This window comes from Lepus europaeus, chromosome 14 (genome assembly GCF_033115175.1).
Source record: "Lepus europaeus isolate LE1 chromosome 14, mLepTim1.pri, whole genome shotgun sequence".
Classification (NCBI taxonomy): Eukaryota; Metazoa; Chordata; class Mammalia; order Lagomorpha; family Leporidae; genus Lepus; species Lepus europaeus.
The window spans coordinates 26,162,399-26,189,646 of record NC_084840.1 but is presented as its reverse complement, the minus strand read 5'-3'; the positions used below and the strand labels follow the sequence as shown (position 1 = coordinate 26,189,646).

At 40.3% G+C, this 27,248-nt stretch overlaps 1 protein-coding gene across 1 annotated transcript in view; it reads left to right on the top strand.

The window, feature by feature from the left end:
• Nucleotides 1-27,248, top strand: part of INTS7 (integrator complex subunit 7) — an 82,041-nt gene that overhangs the window by 11,515 nt on the left and 43,278 nt on the right. The window contains exons 4-7 of the mRNA XM_062210304.1: nucleotides 5,518-5,655; nucleotides 12,692-12,738; nucleotides 16,775-16,974; nucleotides 17,445-17,567. Of these exons, the coding sequence (XP_062066288.1) occupies nucleotides 5,518-5,655; nucleotides 12,692-12,738; nucleotides 16,775-16,974; nucleotides 17,445-17,567 (508 nt within the window). The remainder of the gene's footprint in view (nucleotides 1-5,517; nucleotides 5,656-12,691; nucleotides 12,739-16,774; nucleotides 16,975-17,444; nucleotides 17,568-27,248) is intronic.

Sequence of the window (27,248 nt, the reverse complement as noted above, 5' to 3'; positions counted from 1 at the left end):
ACTGTCATTTGGAAGAGTAGTACAGGGCATCGCATGCAGCAGTGCTGACGTCTGCTGGACATGGACATCCCATGCTAGAGTGTTGAGACCCAGCTCTGGCTCCTGACTCCAGTTCCTGTAGTGTGCACCCTGAAAGTCAGCAGGTGTTGGCAGTTGGGCCTTTGCCACCCACCTGAGGGCCTAGATTGTTCCTGGATCCTGGCTTCTGCTGGGTGACTGTTGTGGGCATTTGGGGCATGAACCAGTGGATGGGAGCTCTCTCTTTGTATCTGTCCCAGTATCGATCTATGTGTGTGTCTCTGTCTTTCTGCCTCTAAAATAAATCAAACAAACAAACACATAAGAGTAGTACAGTAAAAAAAAGACACGAGGCCTCAGGAGATTTGCCATATTGGCACGTGTTTTGAAAACATTCTTGGAGAAGATGCTCAACTAGGAAAAAAAAAAAAGCTGCAAGATGTGGGACTGGAATGATCAAATCATTTTATAAAGCTAAAATCAAAAAATAAAATGAAGGTATAGTTCTAACAATCCCAAAGTAAATTCCAGACAGTAGCAACACAACAAATATCTGACCCCTTTGACAAAAATAAAACATTTTTGAGTAGTCAGACGTTTGTTTTCACTATTTCAATATTTTACGTGACATAAATAAGGAAATTATTTAAGCTAAAAATAGTTCTTAAGTGTAGCATGTTATTTAACATTATAACATTTTAAAAATATAGTCTTTAAAAAGGTTATAAAGTTCTTCTCTTCAAAGATTTTTGTTTCTACTTTAATTTTATTTGAAAGAGATCTTCCATCTGCTTGTTCTGCAATAGCCAATGCTGGCTTACAAGAGACTTGTAACGCCTGCGATAGTTAGAGCTGGGCAGCGAAAGCCAGGAGCCCTGGATCAATCCAGGTTTCCCACTTGGGTATTAGGGACCCAAGTCCTGGAGCCATCACCTGCTGCCTCCGAGGGTGTGCATTAACAGGAAGCTGGATCAGAAGCAGAGGAGGGGCCGGCGCCTTGGCATTGTGGGCTAAGCCTCCACCTGTGGTGCTGGCATCCCATATGGGGGTTGGTTCATGTCCTGGCTGCTGCTCTTCCAATCCAGCTCTCTGCTTTTAGCCTAAGAAAGCAGTGAAAGATAGCTCACATCCTTGGGCCCTTGATCCCATGTGGGGGACCCAGAAGCTCCTGGCTCCTGGCTTCAGATAGACTCAGCTCCAGCAGTTGTGGCCATTTAGGGAGTGAACCAGCGAATGGAAGATATCTCTCTGTGTCTCTCCCTCTCTCTTTCTGTACCTCTACTTCTCAGATAAATAAATAAATCTTTAAAAAAAGAAGCAGAGGAGCTGGGACATGAACTAGGGACTCCAATGCAGGATGCAGGTTCTCTAGGAGGCATCTTAACTGCTGTGCTGAACACTCACCCCCAAATTTTCGTCTTTAGAGGAGTGACAGACACTATATAATTTACCACGTAATGTAAGAAAAAATATGATATGCCAACAAACACATTTTTGAGTAGCATGTTTGGCTATGGCTAACTATATTAAAATGTAAATTAAAATTTTTTTCCAAGATTTTATTATGAAAAAATTTTAACAGAGCAAAGTTGAAAGTACTTTATAGTAAAGATTTAAATATTCATCACCTGGATTCAACCATTATTCTTTTGCTAAACTTACTTTATCACATATCTGTCCATCTCTATATTCATCAATCTAATTCACTTAATATGTTTCACAGTAAACGTCAAATAACGTCAGTGTGCCTAATGTTAACTAGAGTTCAGTTTGCTTATAAAGTTACTGGGTTTTTTTGTTTGTTTGTTTTTTGTTTTGTGTGTATATGTGTGGTGTGGTATGTTTTGTTTTGTTTTTAGCTTTTTGAACAAGAAACACTGGGTGGGGAAGATACAATACCGTTTGTTGGTTCACTGCCCTAATGGCCACAGTAGTCAGGGCTAGGTTGGGACCAGAGCCAGGAATGCGGTTCAGGTCTCCCATATGAGAGGCTGGAACCCAGTTATTTAACCCATCATTGCTGCCCCCCACCCCCGCCCCAGGGTCTGCATTGGTAGGAAACTGGAGTCTGGAGCCAAACTAGAACTGGTAATCAAACCCAGATACTCTGAAGTGGGATGTAGGCATCTTCGCTAGCCTAAATGCCCATTCCTTTTTAAATGTAAAATTTACTTAAAAAGAAATGTAGAAGTTTACATGTACATTCATTGAGTATTGTCAGATGTCTCGTGTAACCTCTGTAAAGGTATTGAGCTTACTGTCCCTTGAGCAGAGTTCACTTTTGCCCCTTCCTAGTTGGTTGTTGCATCTGCCTCCCAGAGACAATCACCGTTCTAATTTTTTCTCATTGTGGATAAATTTCTATGTTTTCCTGCAAAAGGCTTCTTTCACTCAACATGATGTTTTTAAGATTAACCCATGCTGTATATCAGTAATTTCTTTTTATTCTTGAATAGTTTTCTACTGTATGATTACACTGTAGTTTATATCTGTTCTCTTATTGATGATTATCTGTTTCCAGTTTGGGGGCTATTAGAAATAAAGCTGCCACGAACATTTTTATGTAAGATTTTTTGTGAGCATGCTTTCCTTTCTGGTGAATATATATCCAGAAATAAAATTGCTGGTTCACAGGATAACTGTGCTTAATTTTACAAGTAACAGCCTGGCCTTTTTCTGAAGTGTTTTTACCATTTATGTCTCTATGAGTTGTGTGAGTTGTGCTCGCATCACACCTTTTACAACTTTTGGTGTTGTCAGCCCTTTGAGTTTTAGTCATTTTCATGGGTTCATAATGGTTTTGATTTGCATTTCCCTAATGGTAATGATCTTAAGCACATTTTTTGTGTGTCTTTTGGCCATTCATGTATCCTGTTTCGGAAAGCATCTATTAAAATTCCTTGCTCATTTTCTGTAGATTGTATAGATTTAATTATGTCATTTGTCTTCTTATTATATAGCCATAGAAGATTTTGTTTGTTTGTTTTTATTTTTAAATATATCCTGGATGCTGGTCCTTTCTTTGATATGTGTTTTATAGATCCAATGAGTTGACAGAAACTTTCAGAGCCTGAAAGCCATGAACAGAATATCCATTTTTATGCTCCTCATTGAGTTATATTTCAGCATCATTGTTCCTTATGTTTTTTGTCTTAACTGTAAATTAAATAATATATGCCTTGGGATAAAAACAGCTCCAAACTATACAACTGTGAAAACGACGCCAGATTCTGGCAGTAGGAAACCAAGGGATTGAGCCAAGAGTGAGCTTATAACTACCAACTGTTGCATATATGCCTTCAGTTTGTGCTATGAGGTTCTCAAAATATGTTGCCTTTAAAAAGGAAAAAATAGTTTAAGTAATAATTTTTTAAAAGGTCAGTTTTTTGAACTCCTATTTGGAGAGCAGTGGTCTAGGTTACTACAGAGAAATTTGACCTTGTAGGAAGACTGACTCATAGTCTAATGAACTAGCATTCAGAAGATCACTTTCCTTGATGTAAAATGAGAAAAATAATACTTGCATTAACAGATTTCATTTATTCCCATATGATAAAATGCAAAAATATATTCCTTGGTTTTTAGAAATGTAGAGTATGGTTATAGAAATACATCTTTGATAAGTTATTGGTTTGTAAGTTATTGTATTTTCATTCTGTTGTGAAATGCTTTGACTACAATACTGTTTTTGAAAAAGAACATACGATACAGAGAGAATCTTAATTTTTCTAAGAATGTAACTTTCTTGGAGTATTGTGATACCACTAAGAAAGATTGCCTTAAAGAGGAAAACAAACTCTACACAAGCAAAGATAGAAGCTGATGAGTGATTCATTAATTTTTTTTTAAAAAATTATTTTATTTATTTGAAAGAGTTACAGAGAGAGGTAGAGACAGATAGAGAGGTCTTCCATCCGCTGGCCCACTCCCCAAATGACCACAACAGCCAGAGCTGCGCCGACCCAAAGCCAGGAGCCAGGAGCTTCCTCCGGGTCTCCCACGTGGATGCAGGGACCCAAGGACTTGGGCCATCCTCCACTGCTATCCCAGGCCATAGTAGAGAGCTGGATCGGAAGAGGAGCAGCCGTGCTCCAGGCCAGGGCTTTAACCTGCTGTGCCACAGCGCTGGCCCCAGTGATTCATTAATGTTAAGTACTCTTTAAGTACTGTTGAGTGGAAGGCTTCACAGAATATGTTTAAAGAAGATCAAGACTGACGTCAGGGAACTTACTTTCTAGAAAAATGTGTTAATAAGTAGAAACTGGTAAGGAAAGAAAGTGATGTCTTTAAAACCCTAAGCAGTTTTTAGAGTCAGGATGATTTAAACTTAAAAGGGGAAAATGGATAGGGAAGAGACATTTTAAAGATGTTCAGTATTTTTTTATTACTCTAAACTTGAAACAACAGAGCAGGAAGAGAGTCATAGTATTTGAAATGTATTGCTGTGAATCACTTATAATATTTTCAGAAATACCACTGGGAATATGTTTGTTGCCCATTTCTGTTAAAGCAACAAACTTAATCAAGATGTGCCTAACCCAAAACCTAACACTGTTAACCTAGCTAGTCTTTCATGCTATTAAATATTAGATTAATAACAATTTATTTCACTTGAAAAACGTGTAATTTACAAATTAGAAGCATTCTATTTTAATATCTTATCCATAAGAACCTAATTAGTTATGCTGTAATTCAGTTGATTGTCATCTCTATATATGGTAATGGCATGTCAGATTGAAAGTGAATAACTTGGAGTATTAACTTTGAAGAAGATTGTTATTTCAGAAACACTGTAGGTTTGTTTATTGTAATGTTTTGCAGCATTGTGAAACCCATGCCTTACTTACAGTTTTCAGACTGCTTTCTGTAGTTTATTCCAAACAGTAGATTTCTATTTCTCATCCAGTCTTAAAATTTTATTTTAAAGAGGACTGTGTTTCTTCCTCATTGTTGTAGATCTATATGAGCCTCAGGGGGGGCATAGCTCTACCTCTGTTGTCTTGATGCTGGGGACAGATTTGAAAATCGTAATACCGATACTTACTGGTGTAGAGAAAAAGACTGGGGCATCTTACGTTGTTTACTTTGTGGATCTGCTTACTAGCAAAAAGGTTGTACTCTTAATGTTTTGCTAAAATGCACTTCTTTATGCAACATTGGAAAAGTGATATTCTGATGCTTTAATAATTCAAAAGTTTCTTTCTATGGCGCCTGTTTGGTACCTGGGATGTACTTCAAGATTTTTTTTTAATTTTATTTATTTTTTTTTTTTTCAGATTTTTCTTGTGTTAGTGAAGCCATTTTGATTTTTTAGAAATAATGTATAGAAAGGTTTTGACATTTGAGGCACTACTGGATTTCTAAAGTTACAGTGTATTAACCCGAGATTTATGAATCCCCTTCAGACTGTATTTTTGGTAATCTAACTTTGCCTTGCATTGTCTTTTCCTGACCTTCAGTTTACTTACTTCCACTCTTCTTGGGTTTCTGTTTCTGTAGGATGTTGGGAAGTCTGGCGTCAATTATTCCTGAAAGGAAGAATGCTCACCACAGTATCCGTCAGAGTCTGGATTCACACGATAATGTCGAAGTGGAAGCTGCTGTTTTTGCTGCTGCGAACTTCTCTGCACAGTCAAAGTAAGCATCAGGCTTTTATTGATTTGGCTCCCAAGAAGAGTTTCTGAAGAAATAACTGGTCGACACTAAGGGCTACAGAAAAATGTAAATAACAATGTGATAATTTTCCAGGAGGGATTATGTCATGTTGGCTTGTTGGGAGAACAAGTCTTAAATACATAAAATAGAAACTTTGGTCAAAATGTTGGTTCCCAGAAGGACAGGTGAGCACAGGTCAGAGTTCTTAGGGAAGATTTCATAGAAAGCAGTGGCTCGGCTCACTTGGCTAATCCTCCGCCTGTGGCACCGGCACCCCAGGTTCTAGTCCTGGTTGGGGCGCCAGATAGTAGTCCCAGTTGCTCCTCTTCCAGTCCAGCTCTCTGCTGTGACCCGGGAAGGCAGCAGAGGATGGCCCAAGTGCTTGGGCCCTGCACCCACATGGGAGACCAGGAGGAAGCACCTGGCTCCTGGCTTTGGATTGGTGCCGGCTATAGCAGCCATTTAGGGTATGAACCAACGGAAGGAAGACCTTTCTCTCTCTCTCTCACTATCTAACTCTGCCTGTCAAAAAAAAAAAAAAAAGCAAGAGAACATTTAATCTACTGGTGGATGTTAAGGTAGCAGACGAGGGTCTCAGAACTGCCTTCCTCGGTGAGGGGGGCCTAGGTTTTGAAGAAGTGGAAAGGGAAGTTAGGCTACTGAGTATGACTGATGACAAGTCAGCAGTAGATCGCTGGCTGCCGAAGCCGGTTGCTGACCTGACAGTGGTATTTTATCAGTCTTGGACATCACACAGTTCCTTAAGAAACTTGCCTGGTGGCTTGATTTTATCATGAGGGGCAAGCAGGATGTGTTACACAACTAAAGCGGCAGCAAAATGTTATTTGGCTGGGATCTGAAAGAGGCAAAGAGGCAGTGTTGTGTTAAGAGACTCCAGAGTTTTCCTAACCAGGATGAGGTCCACTCAGCCTAGAGCTCACTGTGCCCTTAGTTATGCGCACCATTTTACACTGTGTTACATCGAATCCCCTTTGCTCAAGCTGACTGCAGAGGGCCAGATGACTTTACCATTTCAGCTGACTTTCCCAATGCCAGCTCCTGGAAGTCACAAGCAAGCATTATTTATCCGTTGAATTGAATAGACACTCTAGTTAGTGGCAGGCCGAGTGGTTAGCTTTTGTTTATCAGAATATGAAAAAGAAAGTTGTATTCAGTATGGTTACATTATGAAAGAATAAAATGAGATTGTGGTAATGTCCTGAGTGAGCTACGTCAGCTGTGGTCATCAGGGAAGGCTGCTCAGAAGATAGGAACTGAGACTGTGTGATGAAGAAGAGGCATCTGTGCGGAATTCTAGAATAATATTCCAGTTGGAAGGAGGAGGAAGTGCAGGAGCTCTCTGAGATGGGAACAAGTCATTATTTCTTGCCTTACACCTTAAAAACATGTGTCATTTTTCCTTATTTGAATGTGAGGCCAATACCTTAGAGGAGTAACCTTCCAACTGTTCTTCCATGAAACTCCCTTTACACTCTTAAAACATTACTGAGGGTGAAAGAAGTTTGTTTATGTTGATTATATTTTGTTTAACATATTAGAAATTAAAAAGGCTAAATTTTAAAAATATTTACTCTTAAAAATAATAAAAGATTCATAATGTTAACCTAAAAAGTCTTTATGAAGATAATTATTTTCTGAAACAAAAGTTAAAAAAAAAAGAAACAAAAAACTGTTCTGTTGCAAGAGTGGCATTATTTTGTATAATTACAAATTTCTTTACTATCTGACTAGTTTCTTACATCTGCTTCTGCATGCTACATGTCTGTTGCAATGTGCTATTTTGAGTACAGTGTATGGTATGTTCTTTATATATGATATATACATGGATATATGGTTGGAAAAGAGAAAAGTATTTTTAAAGCCTTCATAGTTATGGATCTTTTTTCTTTGATAATATTTCAAAACTATACAAGTGGTGGTTTTTCAAAGGTTACTTGCATGGACTAGCATCACGGCGTAGTGGGTAAAGCCACTGCCTGTGATGCCAGCATCCCATATGGGCTCTGGTTCATGTCCAGGCTGCTCCACTTCTGACCCAGCTCGCTGCTGATGGCCCAAGTGTTTGAGCCCTTGCCACCCACTTGGGAGACCCTAATGGAGCTCCTAGCTCCTGGCTTTGGCCTGGCCAGCCCTGGCTGTTGCAGCCATTTGGGGAGTATGACCAGAAAGATCAGTCTCTCTCTCTGTGTCTCTCCCACTCTCTGCAACTCTTTCAAATAAATACATTAATGCAAAAAGATTAGTTTAGTGTGAACTGTAAAACTGTATCAGTAAACATTTTTTCTGTTGATTTAAATTGGAATCTTCTGCCTGTGTGTGATTTAGTAATGATGTATTTATTGGTCTTTTTTTTTTTTAAGATTTTCAAATTTATTTTCAAAGTCAGAGTTAGAGAGAGACAGAGACAGAGAGAGAGAGACAAAGAGACTTCTTCCATCCACTGGTTCACTCCTCAGATGGCTGCAACAGCCAGTTCTGGGCCACGTGAGAGCTAGGAACTTCATCCAGGTTTCCTGTATGGGTGGCAGGGGCTGAAACACTTGGGCCATCTTCCGCTGCTTTTTTCCAGTCTATTAGTAGGGAGTCTGATTGGGAGTGAAGCAGCTGGAACATGAACTGGCACCCATATAGGGTGCGAGCATTGCAGGCAGAGGCTTTACTGCTATACCACAATGCCAGCCCAGTGCGCTTGTCTTTTGGGAAATCCTGATTCATAGTCTTAGGCAGGTCTTCCAAATTTTGATCCATTTCCTTGTATAATAGCAAAGGATCACATTGTTAATGTCATCAGTTTTATTACTTAAAATTTCAAATATTATGATTGACAACAAATATTCTCAGTTATCCACCTTCAAGTTCCACATTCATTTTATTCATCTTTCAACAAAATGCCTGCCATAAAACCATATCTGAGTAAGCGTGACATCCTATGAGAAGATGACTAGTTAATGTTACTCCCTGAACAGTCGTCTCCTTTCTGTGGAAACAATACTGTTACTCCTTCTGTACTTCCCAGTCTGTCAGAGTTTATTAAATGGATGTGAATCCAAGGGTTGAGATTTAATAAAACTACATTAATTAATTAGTAATTTTCACTGTTTTATTAACAGCATTACTGAGTACAGCTGGCTTTTTTTTTTTTTTTTTAGATTTATTTATTTATTTGAAAGTCAGAGTTACACAGAGAAAGGAGAGGCAGAGAGAGAGAGAGAGAGAGAGAGAGAGAGAGAGGTCTTCCATCTGCTGGTTCACTCCCCAATTGGCCGCAATGGCTGGAGCTGTGCCGATCCGAAGCCAGGAGCTTCCTGCAGGTCTCCCACGTGGGTCCAGGGGCCCAAGGACTTGGGCCATCTTCTACTGCTTTCCCAGGCCACAGCAGAGAGCTGGATCAGAAGTGGAGCAGCCTGGTCTCGAACTGGTACCCAAATGGAATGCCGGTGCTTCAGGCCGTGGCCTTAACCTGCTGCACCACAGCGTTGGCCCTTTTTTTTTTTTTTTAATATAAGTGTCTGGTTGAGAAGAACACTGTAATGACTGCTACTGCCTTGATTCTTGCCAAGGTGCAGATGAGCTATTAATTCATTCCTCATATTTGCAGCCAGATCTTTAATTGGACAGGTTACTATGTTACTGCAAAGTGGCAATGCCTTGCTGACTTTGTCCAATACACATTTAGCACTATCAGCTGTATAAGTCTGTACCATGTGCACTTCTGCAGCCAATGTGCTACTACAGTTAGTTAACTTGTTACCATTTCTATTTGAAGAGCTTTAATAAAAGTTTAAAAAATTTTTTTTTTGCTTTAAAGAGCACATTACATCTGTGTTTAAAATATACCTTGGGATGGGCGTTGTGAACAGCAGGGTGAGCTGCTGCTTGAGATGCCTATCTGTGTCCCATATCAGAGTATCTGGGATCCAGTCCTGCCTCGGATTCAAGCCAGCTCCCTGCTAATGCACACCGTGGGAAGCAGCAGATAACGGCTCAAGCACTTGAGTCCCCACCACCCATTTGGGAGACCAAGATGGAGTTCTGGGCTTCTGACTTCAACTTGGCCCAGCCCTGGCTATTGCTGGCATCTGGGGAGTGAACCAGCAGATGGATGATACTCATTTTATTCATGCCCCCCCACCCCGTCACTATGCCTTTCAAATAAATAAATAAACTGTAAAAAGTGTTCAGACATTCTAGCTAAATTTTAAATTATTGGTCTCAAAATAAGCTGCAGTTTAACTGGCACTGTAATGTTTTGTGGCATAAGACATGGTGAGTTGGAGTATTAACATCTGAAAAGCCGGGGAATAGGTTTAGTTGGTTTTTTTATTTTCTTATTTACAGGTTTACCATTTTCTTTAGAATACATTCTTCTCTATAAATCAGAGAACTGTCTGATATGATTCGTCTTTTTCATCGTCTCTGGACCAACATTATACAGTTGTGAGTTGAGAAAACGAGTTTTCTCATCTGTCATGTCAGAATTTCACCATTAAGTATAAGAAGAATATTGTGCAGGTGAACTTTGTTTTTAGAAGCAATTTTAGAGAAATCTTTCAAAATTTTGCCACCAACCAAGACAAAGTATACTTGATATGTCTGTGTGTAAGCACAAACGTCAGGATTTCAAAATAATGTACAAGTATTGGCTGATGGTGAGATTACAGACATTGTAAGAGTGCAGTAACACTGAGAACAGACTGAATTAATCTTGGATTTCATGTTGATATACCAAATATACTCCCTTCGAAAATTTTGGAAAACACTAGAAAGCACATATTCCATTAGTTCTTGAGAGATGATGTCATTCTGTATCCTGTAGCCTCTGCAAAACTTCACTGTTTGCTTGTAAAAGAAGGAATTTGAAAATAACACATGATTTGTTTTTTAAGATTTATTTTATTGCTTTGAAAGGCAGAGTTAGAGAGAGAGAGAGGGAGAGAGAGACAGAAGGATCTTCCATCTGCTGGTTTACTTCCCAAATGGCTGCAACAGCTGGGGCCAGACCAGGCTAGAGCCAGGAACTTCTTCTGGGACTCCCACGTGGGTACAGGAGCCCCAGCACTTGAGTCAATTTCTGCTGCTTTCCCAAGCACATTAGCAGGGAGCTGGATCAGAAATGGAGCAGCCAGGACTCAGCTACTGCCCGTATGGTATGCTGATGCTGCAGGCATTGACTTAACCCACTATGCCACAATACCAGTGCCTACACAAAGTATCCTTTTTTTTTTTTTTTTTTAAAGATTTTCTTTATTTAAGAGGTACAGTTACAGAGAAAGGAAGAGACAGAGAAAAAGGTCTTCCATCTTCTGGTTCACTCTCCAAATGGCCACAATGGCTAGAGCTGGGTTGATCTGAAACCAGGAGCCAGGAGCTTCTTCTGGGCCTCCCATGCGAGTGCAAGGGTCCAAGCACTTGGGCCATCTCCTACTGCTTTCTCAAGCCATAGCAGAGAGCTAGATCAGAAGAGGAGCAGTTGAGACATGAACTGGCACCCGTATGGAATGCTGGCGCTGCAGGCAGAGGCTTAGCCTGCTGTGTTACAGTGGCGGCCCCTATGCATATTATCTTAATAGCAGAAAATACTTTACCTGGACATCTGTGAGCTGTAGAAGAAAGTATTTCATGTCTCATGTATGCTTTATCATGACTAAATGAATCCATTTTCATCCTCTTAACCTCTATTTCCTTACATGTTATATAATGTTTTATCTCAGTTATTCATGTTATTAATACTTTTTTCAACACAGTAATATTTCTGTTGTGATAAAATGAAAAACAGCACCTTTAGAAAATAAACACATGCGTGATATTGAAAAATATGACTAAGTAGTTTGGTTTTAGTAAGATTTTCTCTGTATTTCCTACTGCATTTCTACTACTATGTACATGCTCTTTCTAAACTTCAAAATGTTAGGACCTAATTTGCTTATGTAATCAGTGCTTGTATGTTAGAACCTGTTTCTTTCTCTCCCTCCCTCCCTCCCTTCCTCCCTCCCTTCCTCTATCGATCGATCTATCTGTCTATCTATCTATGTATCTAAAAGGCAGAGTTACAGAGAGGTTCACTGCCCAAGTGGCCGCAGTGGCCAGAGCTGGGTCAATCTGAAGCTAGGAGCCAGGAACCTCTTCCGAGTCTCCTATGTGGGTGCAGGGCCCAAGGACTTGGTCCATCCTCTGCTGTTCTCCCAGGCCACAGCAGAGAGCTAGGTCAGAAGAGGAGCAGCTGGGACTTGAACCGGCACTCATATGGGATGCCAGCACTGCAGGTGGCAGCTTTACCTGCTATGCCACAGCACTGGTCCCAGAACCTGTTTCTTAATATGAAGTATGTCCTAAAACATATTCTATGATACTGACCTTGATTCTTTCCGACAGTGTCACTAATGGATGCAAATTCCAACACCTCTCACAAATCAGGGGGTCTTTCCTTGAATATCATGTGAGACAAGTCTTGGCTTACACCTATTTGATGGTTAAGTTTTTGTTGGAATTGTGTTTTTGTTTTTTGTTTTTTTTTGACAGGCAGAGTGGACAGTGAGAGAGAGAGAGAAAGGTCTTCCTTTTGCCGTTGGTTCACCCTCCAATGGCCGCCGCGGTAGCGCGCTGCGGCTGGCGCACCGCGCTGTTCCGATGGCAGGAGCCATGTGCTTCTCCTGGTCTCCCATGGGGTGCAGGGCCCAAGCACTTGGGCCATCCTCCACTGCACTCCCTGGCCACAGCAGAGAGCTGTCCTGGAAGAGGGGCAACCGGGACAGGATTGGTGCCCCGACTGGGACTAGAACCCGGTGTGCCGGCGCTGCAAGGCGGAAGATTAGCCTAGTGAGCCGCGGCGCCGGCCTGGAATTGTGTTTCTTACCATTACCCCTTCCTCCACACTTGACCTTTTGAATATTAGTTAACGATTTATAGTATTACATTTCTCCTATGATGTAACTCCTTGGAAAAGTTAACAAATTTAGTGTTTTGATTTTAAACTTTTTGCTGTTCTCTCTTTCCAAAGGGATTTTGCTGTAGGAATCTGTAATAAAATCAGTGAAATGATTCAAGGTATGTATGCTTCATTTACTATTGGGAAGTGACTTAATAGGATTTATATTAATAGTAGTTGCTAATATTTGTTAAGTACTTACTATATGCTGGTCATCATCTTCTATGTGCTAAAAGTGTTCTAGGTGCTTAGGATACAGAAAGGAACAAAACAAAGCCCTTGCCTTCATGTAACCTAAGTTCTGGTCTAGGGTGGGACAGTAGACAGATAAGATAGGACATACCAGGTGCTCTGGAGGAAAAGTGAGTAAGAAGGGTAGAGTCCCAAGAGTAGGTGGAGGGAGAGGAGGGACCTCTTCTTCCCTTTTACATGCGTCGATGAAGTGATATTTGTGTGAGAAGTAAAGTAGGGAGAGGAGCCAGCCGTGCACGTAGGCCAGGGAAGAATGCTTTGATCTGCAGGAAGGCATTGTTATCAGGAGCTCTGGTTGCTTTCTACTCATGTCCCTCCAGTGTCTTCCAGTGGCAACTAGAATCAAATCCACATTCCTTTTGTGACCTACAAAGCCTTAGTTTTCCGACTTCACTTTCTAAACCCTGCTTCAGGGTTATTGAATATTTACTTCATTTATCTTCGTAACATTTGTAAAAGGGAGCTCAGGCTACAGGATTCTAAAGAGCACCACTACTCTTGGTTTCCTAAAAAGGAAAAGGTGCTGCAATAAGGCCGAGTGATTTGTCTGTAGTTACACACCTGGTATAGCACAGTGAGGCTTTGAGGTCCATGCTTTTAACCACAGTGGTCCAGTGCTTTTCTGGAGTATGAAGTTTCTATATTAGTTATATTTTACTTACGTTTGACTTGTCTTTTAGGTTTTTCTTTCCTAAAGGTTAATTTATTTTATTTGAAAATCAGAGTTACAAAGAGAGTGAGAGGGCGAGGTTCTCCATCTACTGGCTCACTCCCCACATGGCCTCAAGAATCAGAGAAAGCTAGGAGTCAGGAGCTTAATCTGGGTCTCCCATGTGGGTGCAGGGGCCCAAGCACTTGAGCCATTCCTCTGCTGCCTTCCCAGGGGCATCCTCAGGGAGCTGGATTGGAAGTGGAACAGCCCGAACTGGAGCAGGCATCGGTGCTCATATGGGATGTCAGCGTTGCAGACAGTAGCTTAACCTGCTACACTTCATCGCTGGCCCTTGTCTTTTAAAGAGGTCTTGTTCACTTTACAATAATAATAATCACTCAAATACCAAGGTGCAGTGATTGAGCTTTATCCTGTTCACCTTCATTTCTTTGTCTTTTTGTCCTCTAACAGGAAAGGGCTTTCCTGAACAAAGGGTTCATTGTCTTCATATCATTAAAAGGAAGCATCATTCATTGATTGAGCAAGGTTTTATTGAATATGTGCTATATTAGATAAGATCTCAGCAGGAAACAAATGGCACACTTGCACTGGGTTAATTCAAAGAGCATCCAATAAACTGTAGGGAATAATGTAGTGCTGGAGCCTAGCAATAGCTTTTGTCACCCTTCCAGGGCCCAGGAAAAGGAGTGGTTACCAGAAACTTGGAGTCATGTCAAGAGGGCCTTTTTGTAAAACTGACTTTCAGCGAGCTTGAAGTGATTCTGCCGAGAGGGAACCAGAGAGTAAATATAACTATTTTGACCTCATTCTTCTCCCTCCCTTCTCCTCCTGGGGCTCTCCATTACCTGAACACAAACAGAGGAGTAAAGGGCAGACAGCAAGGGAGTTGGTGCAAGCTCTACAGGTGGGCCTTCTAGGGTGCTGGAGTATTTATGTTTCTGGGAGGTGGTTATATGGATATATACATATATGGAAATTCATTAATCTGTATGCTTAAGATTCATTGCTTTATTATTCCTTAAGCTTTATCTTCAAAAATGAAACTTAGGAACAGGAATTAGGGAAAGAAAGAGGGAGAAGAAAACTGGCACATGGGTGGGGGAAGATTGGAGGTCAAGATATGGAAATGGCAGAGGAGTTTTAGGAACAGAATATCCTGATGTTTAATTTTTTTTTTCTGATGTTTAATTTTAAGCTGCCTCATTTCCAAGCAAAGCTTTTTGAGTCCCCCTAAATCTTCAGTAAAGGTGTGTTTAAAAATAGATGAAGAATCTCTGACTGCTGGATTGAGAATAAACTCAGAGTGGAGAAGAGAGGGAGTTGAGCCAGGAGTCAGCCATACAGAAAGGCCTAAGTAAAGAGAGTACTTAAGGTCTTTTGCAGTAGTTCAGTCAAGAGGTGGTAGTGGAAATTGGCATTGCATTTGGCTTGCATTTTGAAGATAAAGCAAAGACTTGCTAATAAATTTGGAAAAAGTGATGTGAGAGAAAGAAGGAAATTAAGACATACTCCAGGGTTTGAGGAGCTATAATGCTGGCATTGTCATTTCTTGAGATAGGGAAGGTTTTGGAGGCTCAATTTCAAGGTGAGATCAGAAGATGTCTTTAGGCCCTAGTAAGATATCCTAGAGGAGGTGGTCAGAGGTAACAGGATATATAAATGTGAAGTTCTGGGCTGGCTGATAGTGGACACCATGGGACTACTGTCAGTTTATGTAGAAAAAATACAACAAAAGGTGAGAAGAGAATTTATTACTAACTCCAAGAAATACCAGAAGTTATAGAAGAAGAGACTACAGAGGAGACTAAGGAGTAACAGCCAGAGAAAGAGGGCAGAAACCAGCAGGAAGGGAAAAGCAGAAGCTGGTTTGGGAAGTTTCCTAGATAGAGTTGGCAGCACCGTCAAATGCACTTTAAGGATCAGAAAAATAGCAGAATGGACTGCAGAGAGGAAACAAAGGAAGAACTGCTCTGACCTCTCTTCTCTACCCACCCCCATCACCACCCCTACCCGTCTCCTGCTGGTGCTCTCTTGCTTTGGCCAAACCCAAATTGAGACCAAATAGTAAGGGAGTTTGTTGATGTAAGTTACCATTGGATGGTGAGATGCTGTCTTATGTTCATACTGACAGTGATTTTACAATGGGAAAACCGGTCATCTGCAGAGTACAAATTAGCTTTTGATGTGATCTAGTACATTATGGTGGAGAAATTTTTCTTACTGCCACAAAGCCATGCTTTAGTAGAGGGGTAGAAAACCTTTTTTTCTGCCAGGGGCCATTTGAATATAACATCATTCGCACACCATACAAAATTATCAACTTGAAAGTTGTGGTGTAGATATATTGAATTTCGAGTCCCACCTGTGGTTGCCAACTCTAGTGATTTCACTGGCCTTACATATGTTCCCTACTCCTGCTCTGGAGAAAAGTCTTGTTTGTTTAGCTCCAGGGTTGTCAGGAAAAGATGCACCAGGATTAGTGCTCATGGAGTTCCAGCTGTATATACAGCAAAGAAAAGCTTTGCTATGCAAAGTTCAGAGAAGTCCAAAGCTATTCTACACACAGTGTATTCATATCCTGATAGTGTATGTGTGTGTATATCTGTATGTAATCATGTTAATATGTTGTAAGAAGAAATGGACAGCAAATACGGCTGCTTTTCTACTATACCTTTTAAAGGCATTTTCTATTATTAGCAGATAGTTTTAGAATCATGAAAACTTAACGATAAGATAAATACTTTGGGAAAAAAACTATTGAATTTATGGATTAGTTCTAGTATAATCTTTAATGTTACAAATATAACTATTAGTATACTATTTGATTTTTTAAATGCACATTTTGCTAATTGAGTCAGACCTTTTATTTCTAATTTATTTCCTTTTTTTTTTTTATTTGAAATGGAGAGAGTCAGACAGATCTTCCATCTTCTGGTTCACTCCTCCAAATGCCTGCAATAGCCAGGACTGGGCCAGGCCAAACCAGGAGATTAGAACTCAGTCCAGGTCTCCATGTGGGTGTCAGGGACCTCCATACTTGAACTGTGTCGTCTGGCACCTCCCAGAGTGTGCATTAACTGGAAGCTGGATTGGAAGCAGAGTACCCCTATATGGGATGCATGTTCCCAGGCAGCAGTCTAACCATTGTACCTCCAGCCCAGCCCCCAGCCCTTTAAATAGGAACTAGTAAGGATGATGATTGGAAATCTCTGAATTCTTTTTGCATCTAGGTTTAGCTACACCAGTAGACTTGAAGCTGAAGCTGATCCCCATCCTGCAGCACATGCACCATGATGCGATCCTGGCTTCCAGTGCTCGTCAGCTTTTACAGCAGCTGGTTACATCCTATCCCTCCACCAAAATGGTGATTGTTTCTTTGCATACTTTTACTCTGCTTGCTGCTTCGTCTTTGGTTGATACACCAAAGCAGGTAATTTCACTTTTCTTTAAACTGCTTATTCTTCAGTAAACTTGCGTATTTAGTATATGATAAAGATGAGAAATGAACTGCTGTGTTAAAAACATGAAGATCCCCTTTTTTTGATAAAGACCAGTTTAGTTTCTGTGTGCTTCTCTATAGTCCCCAATACTGATTCTTGGCTACCCTTGAGAAAATGGGGTGTCAGGAGGTACATGACAGGATGTGAAGCTGGCAGTAAAGAAAAGAAAGGATTGAGGGTCTGTTAAATGCCAAGTCCTGTGCTAGAAGCTTACCAGTTAAATGATGGTATTTACCCACAAGGAAAGGGAAGCCCAAACATGAGCGCATAGCTGATAGGCGACAGGGCTGTAACTGAGGTGAGTCCTGACGCAATCTCAAAGATTCGCTAGACTATGCTGCATCACTAGTGCTGATTCCAGTGACCATATCGTTCATGGAGTGACTGACTTCTCTTACAGATTCAGCTTCTGTTGCAGTATCTGAAGAATGACCCCAGGAAAGCAGTGAAGAGACTTGCTATTCAAGACCTGAAATTACTTGCCAATAAAACACCACATACGTGGAGTAGGGAGAACATTCAGGTATTTAGAACTTTGAACATAAAAATAAACTGTTTAGCATTACATTTAATATTGCCTTTATCATCTTCTGCATGGTTGAACATGAAAAGCGTCTACAAGTGTTGTTGATATTTGTGGCAGAAATTGTTTTATAAGTAGCAAAATAAACAAAATTTCTGTCCTCAAAGTTTGTTTTAGTAAGTGAGAATTGCCTCTGTTTCTTGTTAATTTTTCTGTAGCAACAGTGAAGCTAATTGAGAATCTCAATTAAATTATTTATTTTATTCCTGTCTTCTTCAGTCAGTTCAGGGAGAACATTTTAGATGCTCACTATGATTTATTATGGAGAAGGTCCTGGCTGGGCATGTATGATGAACAAACTGTTTCCTCTGCTCTCACACCGCAGGGAACACACAACTTCCATGACCTCGTTTAAGGTGCAGGTATTCCTCCAGCCAGCCAGTAAGTAGTCAGTTCTGCAGCAGACACCAGCCAGGTGTCCCTCAGTTCAGTTCTGACACTATACGAGTATACTTGAAGATGGCATCGGATCTGATATTTTGACGGCTCAGTACCCAAGACTCTGGCTTTTCACCTTAGGTAGCAGGTTGTTTGACCTGTGCTGATCTGCCAGCTATAAAGCAGGATTCCCATAACCTCCTTTTCAAGTTTGGTTAACTCGCTCAAGCAGTTCACATGACTCAAGGAAACACCTAGATTTACTGGTTTACTATAAAGGATGTGGCGAAGGATGGAGATGCAGAGATGCACAGAGCAAAGCATGTGGGAAAGGGCTCAGAGCTTCTAAACCCTTTCTGGATTCCCTCCAGGAACCTTCACATATTCCACCTTCCAGAAACTCTCCGCCCTTTTGGGTTTTTATGGAGACTTCTTTGCCTACACTTGAATGCCAGTAGACTGGATGGAAAAACCCAGCAAGGCCTGTCTGTTCAGATCTTTAGCCATCCTTCCTCACTGGGAAGGGGCAGGACCCCGCTGGAATGAGGAGAGTCTTATGACCTACTATTGGACAAGGGATGGTCACTGAATTTCTTTATGGCCAGCTAAAGACAAGGGCAGATTAGTTTTCTTTTCTTTTCTTCTTTTTTTAGATTTATTTTGTTTATTTGAAAGGCAGAGTTAGAGAGAGATCTTCCATCAGGTGGTTCACTCTTCAAATGGCTACAGCAATCGAAGCTGGGTCAGGCTGAAACCAGGAGCCTGGAACTCCATTCAGGACTCCCACTTGGGTGGCAAGAGCCCAAGCACTTGTGCCATCTTCTGCTGCTTCCCCAGACACATTAGCAGGAAACTGGATTGAAAGTGGAGCAGCTGGGACTCGAACTAGTGATCTCATATGGGATGCCAGCTTTGCAGGTAACAGTTTAATCTGCCTCCCACAAAGCTGGTCATGATGATTAAGCTTCTAAGAAACACCTTGGGGGAGAAAAATTCTTTATTTTCTTTCTTTCTTCCTTTTTTTTTTTTTTTTTTTTTTTGAGATTTACTTACTTACTTATTTTCTTGAAAGGCAGAGTAACAGAGTGAGCTACATCTTCCATCAGCTGTTCACTCCCCAATCCCCCAATCTCTGCAGCAGCAGGAGTCAAGAACTCCATCTGGGTTTCCCATGTGGGTGGCAGGAACCCAGGAATTAGTGCAGTCGTCTGCTGCCTTCCTAGTCCCAGCAGCAGGAAGAGCAGGAACCAGGAATCGAACCGGCACTCTACTGTGGGATGCAGGTTCCAAAGTGGTGGCTTACCCTGTTGTGCTACAACACCTGCCCCCGAGAAACTGTAGTTTCTGTCGCCTGCCTTGAGGAGTAAGTCATGAGCCAAGAACTAAGGACAAAAACCAAAATATGTATATCATAATTCACAGTTGGTAACTTGGAAAAATATATTCTTCCTTTTCCCAGAGAGCAAAAGACAGACACTCTGAAGTTTCCTTTCATAAGCATAAAAGCAACTCTCAGTTCCAGACTTTTAATGTGACATCTTTTGTACCATTTCTTAGGATAAATTTATTTATTTTTTCTCAAAATACAACCCTGTTTGTTTGCCTGTTACTGATAACATACCATTTTCTAAATAATGCAATTGAAAGTGAAAATGAAGATTATTAGATTTTGACCCTTTTTTTCATGAATTTTATTTTTATCTCTTGGCACATTACAGCTTTAGTGTAACAAAAATCTTTGAATTGTGGATTATGAAACTAAGCTGCTATGTTTAATTGTTTTTCTGTTAGTTTGCAATTAATATAGGATGACTCAATAGTCACAGATATCCCAAGAGGTTAGAGCAGTTGTTAGTATTTGCATTTAATGGGTAAGCAATTAGAGTTCAGAGATTCAATGTGCTTCAGAGAGCTTCTGAAGAGAACTTAATTAAGAATTTGATTAAGAAAGATTCTGTGATCCTTTATCTGGTGTTTTTTTGACAAAATAATCCTGTCTTTCCAAAATGAGAATATGCTCAACCACTTGAGTCATTTGAGGGAATTTGTGTAGATGACACCCAGTTATTTAGAAAGATCAGTGAGCAGCACTGTGTTCCGTTTCATGTTTTTGTTGTTGTTGATGAGATCACATATATAGAAAATGTTAATTGTATATGTAGTAACTTAAATAATAATTTAAAGTAAAAACCCACATAGCCACCATGTAGCTCGAAATAGAACATTGCAGATTTGTAGAACCCTGCCTGCTTTCTCATGGTCCTCCTGATCAGAACTTTACACCCACCCAAGTAAAGCCGCTCATCAATTTCCTCTTCTTTATGGTTTTACCCTTCCTGTCTGACTCCCTGTATAATACTGTTTAGTTTTAGTTTGCTTTTGTTTCACATTATGCAGGTGAGACTCATCATGTAGCTGTTTTTCTTCCCTTTAATTGCAATGCAGGAGCTTCAGAAAGTTGATGGTATCAAAATCTTTTTGTACTGGGTGAGCATTTGACGTAGCAGTTAAGACACTGGTTATCCCATCTCAGAGTACCTAAGTATTTTTCTGTCTTTCAGATAAATACAAATAATATTTTTTGCTGTAAAGTAACCCTTCTTTATTCCATTTTGTGCAAACTTTATGAAATACCCTTATATATAGTATTCCATTACGTGGTTGTACCTCAGTCATTTTGCTCTTAATGGATTGTTTTCATCATGGGGCTCTTGTCAACAATGCCGCCTTGAGCATTCTTCTGTTTGTCTCCTGGTACATATTGCAGGAGTTCCTTTAAAATGTATACTTAGGACTGAAATTCCTAACATATAAAATATGTGCATTGTCAGCTTTATCAGATAATGTCAAACTGTTTACCAAAATGATAAAACCAATTTCCGTTGCCTCTGTGTGTACCAGAGTGCCTGTTGATCCACATCCTTGCCAGCACATAGATTTAGCAAATTTTCCGTTTTTAACAGATTTAGGAGTTAGTTTTTATTTGTAATTCATTTATTACTAAATAAATTAAATACTTTTTTATTGATCATTTGCATTTTCTTTTTATAGCATAGCTATTCAAGCCTATTTTTCCGTTTGTTTTTTAGCTATTCTTTATGTATTTTGGTTGTTCATACTTGTTGGCCCTTGGCAATTCTTTTTTTTTTTTTGAAAGAGAGTTGTAGACAGTGAGAGAGAGACAGAGACACAGTTCTTCCTTCTGTTGGTTCACCCCCCAAATGACCACTACGGCCGGCGCTGCGCCAATCCAAAGCCAGGAGCCAGGTGCTTCTTCCTGGTCTCCCATGCGGGTACAGGAGCCCAAACACTTGGGCCATCCTCCACTGCCCTCCCGGGCCACAGCAGAGAGCTGGACTGGAAGAGGAGCAACCGGGACCAGAACCCGATGCCCATTTGGGATGCTGGTGCCACAGGCGGAGGATTAACCAAGTGAACCATGGTGCCAGCCCTGGTCCTTGGCAATTCTATCTAAACTTTATAACAGCTGGTTGAAGTTAACCCCCTCCCCCCAAAAGTTGACAATTTGATTGAGATTGCATTGAATACAAATATCAGTTTGTAACAAATTAGTATCTTTATACTATATTAGGTTTTCCAGTGTATGAACGTGTTATTTTTCCACTTATTTAGGTCTTTTTAATGTGTCTCTTGGGTTGGTCTATTTCATATAATATTAACATAGCTACTTTGGTTTCCCCTAAGATGTATTTACATGGTAGATTGTTTATCCATCTTTTTACTTTATATCTTTATGTTTCATATATTTCTTATAACACATAATTGGATTATTTTAATCCAGTCTGGTTGTCTTTGTCATTTTCAAATGGAGCATTTGGTTCGTGTACATTTACTGTGGTTTTTTTCCATGCTTGTATTAAAGTCTGCCATCTTATTTTGTGTTTTCTGTTTCTCCTGTTTTGTTTTTGTTTTTGTTTTTGTTTTGTCTCTTTTGTGAGGGGGTTGCTGCTTTCTGGATTGATTTTTTTTTTTTAAATATATTTTACCATTCTCTTTCCTTTGAATAGAAGTTTACAGTCTTTTTATGTTATTTTAATTGTTATCCTAGAAATCAAAACATGCATAGTTCTTATCAAAGTCTGAAATTCTGCTACAAAGACTTCAGAACACATTTTAATTCCCTTCAAATCCCTCTAAATTTATAGATACTATTGTCTTATATTTTAATTCTGTCTTTCCTTATTATGTGGCATTGTTACTATATTATCAATTCATGTTAATTTGGACCTTCCAATGTCTTTCCTCTCTGTGAGGCTTTTCCTTCTGCCTTTGGAAAGTCCTTTTGTGAGTCACTTGTGGTAAACTCTGCAAATATTTACTTTTCTGAAGATGTCTGCATTCTGTCTTCAATCTTGAAAGACACTTTCTTTGAGGATAGAATTCCCAGAGAACTGAGGATCCCTAGTGTCTGCTTGCTGGGTTCCATTATCAACATGAAGTAGCAAAGATCTTTTGAAGAATTTTTTTCCCCTGCTTAAAAAATGTTCTCTTTTCTTCAGTGTTCTGTGTTTTTACTATGAAATGTCTGGTTTTGAATTCCTTCTCTTTAAGCTATTGTGTTCTTGAATGAGAAGACTGAGTCTTTCAACAGATTTGGAAAATTGTCAGCTGTAAGTCCTTCAGGTACTACCATTGTTTCTCCCTCTCTCCTTTTCTTCTAGAGCTCCCTGTTAACCCATCTCCATTATTCATCTGGGATCCTTATCTTACCTGCTCACCTCATTTGCTCTGTGTTTTGCATAATCTCTCCTGTGTTTTAGTTCAGCTTGTCTGAAGTCTTCGCAGATCTGTCTTTGCTCTCTATTTCTATTGCTTTTCCATCATAGTACACATTTTCCTTGTGCAGCAGATTGTTTTTTACTTTCAATGTGCATTTTTCTTGGGAAACTGTATGTGGGAATTCTTTGAGGCACAGAGTGGAGATAGATTCTTCTAGAGAAGACTTAGATTTTCTTCTGCCTAAGAGAGGTCAGATGAAGTTAGGAACAGGTTGAGTCAGTGGAGGATGGAGGTTGCAGTTTTAAACAGGGTGGTCAACTTCCTTAAGAAGCTGACATGCGAGCAGGGATCTGAAGGAGGAAACGTCAACGTCATGGGCTTCTGAAGGCAGGGGTTTGCTGGCAGAGAGAGCAGCAGACGTGCTCGTGAGTGGAAGGTCAGCTGTGACTGTGAATAATGAGATTAGTGGGAGATGCTGTATGACAGGTGCTTGGGAGTTGGGGGGGAGCATGACATTGAGGACCACTGTGTCCTTTATAAGGACATTAGTTTTTACTGTGCACAGGATGGATTGCCGTTGGAAGATTTTGAGCAGAGAACATTATCTGACTTAGTTTTAAAGGACTCCCTCTGGCTTAGCTATATTAAGACTACATTGTAGGGGCACAAGGACAGAAGCAAGGAGAACATTTGGGAGGCAATTATAAATAATACAGTTAGAGAATATTGTTTCCTGAACCAGGGTGGTGGTAGGGGTATACCAAGAAGTGGTCATATTGTAAGTATGTTGAAAGACAGGACTGATGGGCTTGAAGATGGCACTAAGGTTTTTTGCCTTCAACAAATGGAACTACCATTTTCTTAGAACAGACAAGACTCTGGGAGATTCACTTATGGTTATATAAACTTTGAGGTATCTAATATCCACATGGAGATGCCAAAGATACATGAATCTGGAGTCTATGGGCAGATGTAGCAACATTATAAATATGAGAGTCATCAGCTAATAGATGGTGCTTAAAGCCATGAGCTGGGTGACACAGCTAGGGAGAGAATACTGCTAGAGAACATTTAGAGAAGGATGAAATAATGTCATTTGTTAGCTGTCTGCTGGGTTTTGGCCTGGGAGGAATACATGTTTTATGTTGGTGGAAATTACCTGGTAAAGGAGGAAAAATTGTATGAGAAATATCTGGGTAGATAAGACTGGAAAGGATCCAGTGGATCGGTAGAGACTTTATCTAGTTTATACAGGAACAGGAAGGAAGACAGTAGGAATGGGTACTGATGTGCATGGTTGGGTCAGTGTTGGTAGACTTTATAGAAAATCTCTTATGCTTGTTTTTTGTGGTTGTTGTTGAAATAGGGTTGCTGAGTGTGGATAAGAATGGGGAAGGCAAAGACAGACGTTTAAAGAAACAATTGCAGATAGGAGACTGAGGTGGTTAAGATATATTTCAGCAGTGTGTGTTCTGGCACATACAAATAAATGCATTTTTTTCAGGGTAGCTCCAAAAATCTGTATTAAAGGTGAGATTATTCTGTAGTTTTCATTTTCTCATACTTTGACAGAGAGTTGGGGTTATGCTCTTAATAAAATGAATTGAGAGCTTTGTCTTTCTATAATCTAGAATGATTGAGAATTATAGCATAACTTTTATGTTTCCTGAAGGCGTAGCTTAAAAAATACCAGAGATCTTTCCAGATCTGGGACTTGTTCCAAGCATGTTGTTTTCAGAACATTTCCAGTTACTACGTGATTATTGCTGTATCAGTTTCCTACTCTTCCTTTCCACTTAATTCATTTCTTAACTTCATTTTATCGATATAAAGAACTTTTTGATATTTTATCTTTAATTTGTAATTTCTTAATATTGTACTTTTTTTAATACCCTTTCCTTAAGACTTACTAAAAGGTTAGATTTTCTTTTTCAAATGCTTGATATGTTTATTTTTATTCTTCTTGTTTGATAATAAAAACACTTGAGGCTGTTAATTTTTCCCTTATCACAGATTGGCCACATTCCATGAATGATGGCTTATAATGTTTTCATTGATATTAGTTTGAAATGGATTTTTTTTTTATTTAATTTTTTTTGACAGGCAGAGTGGACAGTGAGAGAGAGAGACAGAGAGAAAGGTCTTCCTTTTTGCCGTTGGTTCACCCTCCAATGGCCGCCGCCGTAGGCGCGCTGCGGCCGGCGCACCGCGCTGATCTGATGGCAGGAGCCAGGTGCTTCTCCTGGTCTCCCATGGGGTGCAGGGCCCAAGCACTTGGGCCATCCTCCACTGCACTCCCTGGCCACAGCAGAGAGCTGGCCTGGAAGAGGGGCAACCGGGACAAGATCGGTGCCCTGACCGGGACTAGAACCCGGTGTGCCAGCGCCGCAAGGCGGAGGATTAGCCTAGTGAGCTGCGGCGCCAGCCTGAAATGGATTTTTAAGAAGGTTTACTGTGGCATAATTGGTTTACAGAAGCCATTTCAGGTGTACAGTTTAATGAATTTTTACAAGTGTTTATAGTTGTGTAGCAGCAACCATGATTGAGATAAAGAACACTTTTCCTCACCCCAAAATTTCCTTCATACCCTGTGTATTCAGTAGTTCCCATAACCCCTCACAATTGCTGTTCTGATATCTGTAATTTTGCTTTCCAAAATACACATATAATATACATATGTAATCAAGTAATGTGTAGTCTTTTGGATGTTGCTTTTACTTCGTTTATTTATTTATTTTTAAAGATTTATTTATTTACTTGAGAGAGTTACACAGAGAGAGGAGAGGCAGAGAGAGAGAGGGAGGTCTTCCATTGACTGGTTCACTCCCCAGATTGCTGCAATGGCCAGAGCTGCACCGATCTGAAGCCAGGAGCTTCCTCTGGGTCTCCCATGTGGGTGCAGGGGACTAAGGACTTGGGCCATCTTCTACTGCTTTCTCAGGCCACAGCAGAGAGCTGGATCAGAAATGGAGCAGCCGGGTCTCTAACCGGCACCTGTATGGGATGCCAGCACTGCAGGCGGCAGCTTTACCTGCTATGCCACAGAGCCGGCCCCGCTTTCACTTAGTTTAATACTTTGGATATTCATCCATATTGTTGCAAGTAGCAGTAGTTCATTCCTTTTTGTTGCTGAGTATTATTCCAGTGTATGGACATTCAGCAGTTAGTCCATTCACAAGTTGATGGGCCTTTGGATTCTTCCCAGTTTTTTTTTTTTTTAACTATTACAAATAAAACTGCTGTCATACCCATTTGTCATCTTGGGTAAATACCTGGAAGTGGAACAGATGGGTTGGGTGGTAGATGTATATTAAACTTTATAGGAAACTACTTTAGTCCATTGTGTGCTGCCATAACAGAATCCATACACTAATTTGTAAACAATAAAAATTTTTATTTCTTCTGGTTCTGAAGGTTGGGAACTCTGATCAGGGGGCTGGCATCTGGCATAGGCCTTCTCTTGAATCACCCCAAGACAGAAAAACAAAGAGAGAAAGAAGTAGAAGGATGCCAGATTTGTCCTGTATAAGGAATCCATTCCCAAGATAATGGCCTTAATCCATTCATGAGGGCAGAGGCCCCATGACCTAATTACCTCTTACAGGCCCTGTCTCTTGGACCAGGCATTTGGTAGTGGTTAGTATGCTACTTGTGACTCACTCTTTCCATAGCATAGTGCTTGGGTTCTAGTCCTGGCTCTGCTTCCTGTCAGGTTCCTCCTATTGTGTACCCTGGGAGCATCAGTTGCTAGCTCAAATACTTGGATCCCTGCCACCCATGTAGGAGACTCAGATTGAGTTTACAATATTATGATGATATAGTCTTATTTAGAGAACATATTTATGTGATTTATGGAACCTCTACTACAAAGCAGATAATTTTTTGTTCTGGAAATTCTTGAAGACATCATTTTATTTTTGACATTACCTGCCCTGCTGTCCTGGGAGTTTGCAACTTGTTCCTTACCTGAGAATAGAAAGAATTTGGTAAGCCAGTTGTTTCTTTTAATAATATTTTTCTTTGTAGTTATTACAGAGAAACTCTGGAGATATTATGTCTTCATCAAATACTTTCAAGAAACTTTGGAGGGCCGGCGCCGCGGCTCACTAGACTAATCCTCCACCTGCGGCACCGGCACCCCAGGTTCTAGTCCCGGTTGGGGCGCTGGATTCTGTCCCGGTTACTCCTCTTCCAGTCCAGCTCTCTGCTGTGGCCTGGGAAGGCAGTGGAGGATGGCCCAAGTGCTTAGGCCCTGCACCTGCATGGGAGACCAGGAGGAAGTATCTGGCTCCTGGCTTCGGATTGGCGCAGCGCACCGGCCGTAGCAGCCATTTGGGGAGTGAACCAACAGAAAAGGAATACCTTTCTCTCTGTCTTTCTCTCTCTCACTGTCTAATTCTGTAAAAAAAAAAAAAAAAAAAAAACTTTGGAGACGTTATGTCTCTCACCAAATACTTTCAAGCATAATTTCTTTTTTTTTTTTTTTAACTTTAAAGATTATAA